The sequence below is a fragment of the Daktulosphaira vitifoliae genome, unplaced genomic scaffold (genome assembly GCF_025091365.1).
Source record: "Daktulosphaira vitifoliae isolate Bord-2020 unplaced genomic scaffold, ASM2509136v1 Scaffold_601, whole genome shotgun sequence".
In the NCBI taxonomy this organism is placed as follows: domain Eukaryota; kingdom Metazoa; phylum Arthropoda; class Insecta; order Hemiptera; family Phylloxeridae; genus Daktulosphaira; species Daktulosphaira vitifoliae.
Window position 1 is genome coordinate 1 of NW_026100164.1, and position 6863 is coordinate 6863.

A 6863-nucleotide genomic window follows, 5' to 3' on the forward strand; every position below is an offset into this window, starting at 1 on the left:
AAATATATATGCAAATATATACGTTGCAAACACAGTCAAAGTTAATTAGAAATTACTCCAAGATGGTTGACTCGTATTTATTTGTGTGAATTACACATATTAAATTTATATTAAGGTGGCGCATACACGATTGCGGCTTTTCTATCAAATTTTCTTTGTAAGTAACTTGAAATTAGTGTATTTTAAAAATACAATTTTAAACTTCGAATTCATTTTTGAAGAACATATTTTTAACAAAGAATCGAGTGTAAAAATGTTTTAACTTTTACGTGCGTAAAATAAAAACATTTTTATATTCAACTAACGTCAGTTGAATATTAAAGTTAGCATTAGACTATTTTTCTGTTATCATTGGATTTATTATATTTTTTTTTATGAATCAAATAGGAAGGACTTTTTTCTTTTATATTAATATATTTTTTTCCATTTATTAAGTTATTTAATAGCTAAATTGTAAGTTATTTTTAATACTAATTCTAAATTAATGCATAAAGTATTCTACCATTGCAGGTCACTTACATACACAAGTAATAAAACAATTTGATATGAACTAGAATTATAATAAACGCGAGTTTGAGTTATTTTATAATAATTCAACTATAATTCTTGACGATTATACTCATATAATGTGTGAAAAAAGTTAATTGCTACTAGTAAATATAAAAAAACCTTACTACCATAAATCGTATTAAACGCCATTTGACTCTAAGCGTATTACGAGTTTGAATATCAAATAAAAACTAAGTTCTACCATGAAAAAAGTAATTATTTGAAATAATTAAATGTTTTAATTGTCGCCCAATCAATGGCCGATTTTGAAGAAAGACAAATTATCGTTCCTAATACCTATCAATTTTTACGGTTTACCCTTTATCAAAAAATAATGGATATTAAAAATTCAACGAAAAAATGATCTGAACCTAAATTTTAAGTGTAAAATCAATTTTCGCCAATAAAATAATTAACTAAATCGGAAATTTAATGAGTGACAACTTCACGAGAAGAGTTTAAGAGGATTATGATACCTGAAAACAATCCAATGTTAACAAACTACACACTAATTAAAATGGCAAAAATTATCTACGTTTTATATCTTCGCTTCTAATCTTCAGTTATAAAAAATCAAACAATAAAATAACAGCTATTGTTCCCGTAACTAGTCATTTACATGTGTTTGGCGATGATGTTGTTGTTAACTGATGTCTAGTTATAGTAAACTGTCTATTTTACGTGTGTGCGACTGAGCCATAAAAACGGCACTTGCTCGAATTGTAATAATAACAATAATAATAATGTACAACATAGTGCACGAAGTGTTGAAAAATTTTTGTTGGGTAGTTTTTTTTTTTTCATTTCTCCTTGTCACCCCTTCGTGGTTCACAGTGGCCTATTACAGAGTTTCAGTGCCGAGTCCGTTTCGTGTGTGAGCGGAATTTGATGATTGCCGCGCTTGGAGCCGTTACGGTCGGAGAGGAGAAGATGCGCCGGATTAATTGGAGGGCCACCGAAATGGGCCGCTAGGGAGCCATTGGTCGCAGTCTATGAATCCGGAAACACAGCAACGAGCTCATCGCAACAGACATTCAGCAGCCCACGAGGAAGGGTCGGGACAGGGGAAACCATTGGAGTTTATATATATATATATTCATATCCCTTCCAACAGTGCCGATTTATTCGCAGTTAATTCGCTGTTAACGCCATAACACCAGCAACAATGACGACGTGCCGAATCCAAACGTTGAAAAACCCATTTACACATTCTGTTCTCTCAAGTTATTGTTTGATTCAAATAATTTTAATGATATTCATTTCAACGTTTTATGGAAAAAAAAAACGTTTTTTTTAAATATACACAATACGTAGTTTGAAAAAAATAATTTATTGAATAAAATAATGGATAGATCAACACACAATTTATACTTTTGTAATTAGCTAAAAATATTATTAAGAATAGTTGAACTCTAAAAAAGCTTTTTACGACTCGTGGTAAAATTAATATAAATTTAAATGACTTAATGCATTTTAATTTTGCTAAAAGGAATAAAATCAAGACTATTTAAAAATTTCTAATTGCTTCTCCGTGTATGTATTTTAAATAGAAACTTTAAAATGCTATAATAATGAAGTGAGCGTCGAGTAATCAATCTCGGCGGTCTTTGGTAATTACATTTTTATAAACCATTAATATATAATTATCTACTACTTAGTTTAAAAGCCCACAGTAGCTACTATAAAAACTCAGAAAAATTTATTTTAAATTGTCGTTTTATGACATCGAAGAGAATTAAATATTCGGTTTCGACTATCGACCGACTTCTAAGACTAAATCGCCGATTTTATTGCGTTGCTTGATTATTCGAATGTGATAACACTTACCGGGCCTTGTGCGTATCTACTATTATTTATTTCAATGTATTAGTCAATATCTAAGGAGCCTAAACTGTGGGCAACAAACAAACAAACAGTATAAAACATTTTTACCGCATAATTCCGTTTTAATATCCTAGACTTTGTAATACTATTGCTTTTATACGGAAAAGGCATCATAATGATTTTAAATTTTAATGATTATTTCAAAGAGGTGTTCATAAGTACTTTTAAATATATGATAAAAAAATAATATTATGCAAAAATTTCTAATTTAATTACGTACAAATGAAGATGTAATTATCCAATAAAAATTGATTTCGTTAAGAGAAAAAAAAATTACCGTGTCTGTATTTGATACGCTTGAATGGACTAACTTATAAAAAATATTTTCAAGTACACATGCGTATGTGTACACTGACAAAATTTAAAAAAATATTCACTTAGTAGGACGATTGACGTGTTATTGAAAAATAGCTCTCATAAATATACAAATTAATTAAAAAGTGATATCAATTTGTATAAATTGCTAAATTGAAATTTTCCAGCCATTCACAAACAATTGCACTATCGACATACCTAGAGATGTATTCAAACATTTTATGCCCTTGGCTAATGATGTAGCCAAGAGGGGAGCTAAAGGGGCTACAATCCCTCCATTGACCAATTATAACTATTAACAGTATACGTCTTTAGTGCTAGAAAGAGTTGCGATAAGTAAAATAAAAATATCTTTACTCCCACCCTAAAGAAATCCTAACTATGCCACTACCCTACGTTTTGAACAACCCCCCCAATAATCAATATTTTCTCAGTAATATATTTTATGGTAAGCTAATGCATTTTTTGCTACTTTTAGGATCTAAAAGCATATACAGTATATTGAATAGGAATTCAAGAAATATTTTTTTATTTTATAAATTAACACATTAATTTATAAGATAAAATTATTTGTCAGAAACGCCCCCAACCAAATTCCATGCCCAGGATACATTGGGCCTGTGCCTCATTTTAAATATGTCTCTAAACGTACTAGTGATGATAACCGAAATTGTGTCAAAATTTTCCCTGTATTGAATTTGGTTAATGTATTTAACTGGCAAGAGTTTGGCTTGTGTACGAGCCTATGAATATGGCGGACAAAGAAATGAACCGCGTAGTTCAAACAAGTCGGTCTCTTTTGACGTATCGTCCAGAACCTTTTTCTTCGTGTCTTTTCCTCCCAATGATTTACGAGTGTTGCATAACATCGTCATCGCGCACGCACACGAGCCATTTTTTCGTTTTTTTCTTTTACCCAACTATTGTCCTGCCGTTTAGTCCTAAAATACCGCGAAAAGGACTGAGGCGGTGTCGCTTTCTCTCCTCAGCAGGTCAGTGCGATCGTCAGGTAATGATATGCCAGTGTATTAATCTACCAGACATCATAATATAATTGCTCTCAACACTTTAATAAAACTAAAAATAAAGTGTTGGATCTCTTTTTTTGCACCATTACTAAGGGAGACTCTTCACGACGGAAATACCTTTTATTTTTTTCACTATAGTTAAGTCCTAATAAAACCCACAATATCTATTTTGACTTTTGTTAAATGAAAATGAACTCAGACTACCAGTCGTGCAACAAAGGGGTCAATCAAGTTTTAGTAATAGTGTTGTATTGTGTAAAAGAGTTATTCAAACTAAATATGTCACTTCTATTGTCAAATGTGGATATTAAAATGTTTGTATCAAACAATTAATTTATTAATATTTACAAAAAGTATCTCCTAAAATAGACAATTATAGTTGTCAACTATACAGTAAAATATAGTAAAATGGTAGATATAACTACCAATTTTTTATGAGCATTTATATTTGTGGTTCAAATTCACCGGATTGAATCACCACTAATATTAAAAAAAACTCATTAAGGACAAATGTACTGAAATTTAACAAAAAAAAAATGACTATACATGAAAGAATCAATTTTTATAAATGTTTCAGTAACGACTTAATTCAGAGACAGCAAATATTTTTAATTTATTTGTGTGCTTAATAAAAAATACAAAAGTTTTAATAGAATTTTAATACTGTAAAAAAAACAAAGTAATAAATTTCATTATATTTTAAATAAATAGAACGATTCTGATGAACCTCATGTATAAAAATCACCCAACAATACATCTATTCATTAAATTTTAAGTTTCCAGGCTTATCTATTTAATAAAATGTATAGTTTCTAGTTATTAGTATTGTAATTAAATTAAAGTGTGAAAATTGCGAGTTTTTCCAATTTATATATTTTTATATAACTAAATCGGTTGAATTCAAAATAATGGAGAAGCAAATAACATAATGTTGACAACGAACACGGCAATATTCAAGTAATTGAAGTGTTCTGTGTAAAAACAAGATAACTGCGTTTTTATTTTCAAAATCACTTTTCAAAGGCTCTAAATTAAGATTAAAACGACAAATATATCTAAGAAAAAAATAGTAGCAATAAATAATAAGAAAGACATCGTGTTTTTTAAATTTACTGGTATGTAAGGATACACGATAAAATTTTCTAGTTTTTTCAGCCCCCTAAAAAGTGTTGAAAAATGAAGTTATCTTATTTTTGCATAGAGCCTTTCAATTATAATCACTAAAATTTGACCTTATTTCTATAATAATTTATGACTGTTACCTGGTTGAGGACGGTCTTGATATTCTATTCTTTTCATCCACCCATATGGACTAACACGTCCAGTGGGACCTGGAGGAGAAGGTTGATGTTGTATTGGTGGCCAATACTTGTAATCATTTGCTGGTTGGTAAGCGGTTGTCGGTTCGTCCAAAGATGTGCCAGGAGATGAACACGTAGCTGTTGTAGCTGATTGGTTATACGGTGCCACGGGAGTCGTAACCACAGTCTGTTGATGATGAGACTGATGGTGATGATGATGGTAAACGACATCTTCGTAAGACGGTCGTCGCCTATTATAGACCGGCCATGCATAACTATCTACCGGTTGATGATGGTGAAGTGTTGCGTTTACAACGGCATCTTGACTGTGTTGATGTTGATGATGGTGATGCAACTGAACGGGTTGTTGTTGCGGTTGTTGCTGAAGGTGATGGTGACTATGGTGGTGATGATGATGATAACCAGCCACAGCAGCGGTCGCGGTAGCCGACTGGCCGTAAGGTGTCCAAGTAGCTCCGGACACAGTTACAACGGGCTGTTGGGCTTCGGTGCCATCTTCGGCGGGCGTACATTGCGGCACACTACTGTAATGGTATACCGGAGCCTGTAGCTGTCTGCAGATAGTCACAGATTCGTTCATTTCGACTGTGTGTGGCTGATCATACCATTGAAGTAGTTAAAAATATACAAATTGACACTGAATGATTTTTTTACTACACGGGACGCACAAAAAATTGTCTCGCTCAAAATTCGAAAAAGTACAAACAATCTTAGTGATGTTATTAAACTTTGTTCGAACAAACGCAACTTCTCTTCATTTATATTAAAAAATCATAATCGAACTCAACAAATAGACGACACAACTTTGAACCGCAGCAATTAACAAATAAATTCAATTAAGAACGTATTACGTTAAGCGTGATGATCGATAAGAAGGACTGATGCGAACGTCGTGAGCACGTTACGTGCCAAGATATCTTTTAGGTTGTGTGGGATTCGTGCCTCTAAACTGGGACCGACAAAACAGGCGGATTAGAGCCCCTCCCGTCGAACGGCTCCTCGGCCAATTGCAGCTCGGGTCTGTTGTGGGTAGTGGTCGGAACGTTGGTGGCCACTCCACATCGAGGCGGCGGCTGCCGTCTTTATTGTCCTACTATTATTACTATTAGTAATATTATTTTGCGGCCGCCGCGGTAAACGACGATCACACTTCGTGTTTATACCTCCCAGTCCCTTTTCATCAAAAATACTGCCGCCGCTGTTTAACCCATTCGACGTGCAGGTNCCTTTTCATCAAAAATACTGCCGCCGCTGTTTAACCCATTCGACGTGCAGGTAACGCACAAACGGATGTATTTTTTTCCACAATTTCCCCATACGCTAACAGCAATATACCTGCGTAATATTTTTTACAAGCCGTGAAGTACACTTTACCATTTTAATTGCATAATTTTCTATGAATTCAGACGCAAATTAATTACTTGCACGTTAACATTAAATAAAATAGTCATCTCGCATACGCTAATATCGTATAATTGTGCCGTTTTCGATTATGGAACTTCGTGACTAGAGGTGAATTTTTATAGTACTTTTTTTAACGAATCACGAATGCGGTGGTTCATATCCGAGTATAATATCAAAACGCATTCTACTTAACTCTGAAATTATTCGTTAGTTAGTATTATTAAAGTCTTAAACTAAAAGTAGAGAGTATTAAGTAATATACAAATAACCTCAGTTCACATATACTAACTTGGTCAAGTTTATAAATGTTTGAAAAAAATTCATGTATTCAACATTTATTGTTATTAATAATTTGATTTGA

General features: G+C 32.6%; 1 protein-coding gene across 1 annotated transcript; it reads right to left on the reverse strand.

Annotated features, from left to right (window-relative positions):
* Positions 1–5003: 5003 nt before the first annotated feature.
* Positions 5004–6302, reverse strand: LOC126909576 (uncharacterized). The gene has a single exon (XM_050692012.1). The coding sequence runs from the start codon at positions 5676–5678 to the stop codon at positions 5016–5018; it is 663 nt and encodes a 220-aa protein (XP_050547969.1). The 5' UTR covers positions 5679–6302; the 3' UTR covers positions 5004–5015.
* Between the last annotated feature and the right edge of the window lie 561 nt (positions 6303–6863).

Excerpts from the sequence above, each read along its gene's own strand:
- LOC126909576 (XM_050692012.1), bottom strand. The coding sequence starts at position 5,678 with ATGAACGAATCTGTGACTATCTGCAGACAGCTACAGGCTCCGGTATAC.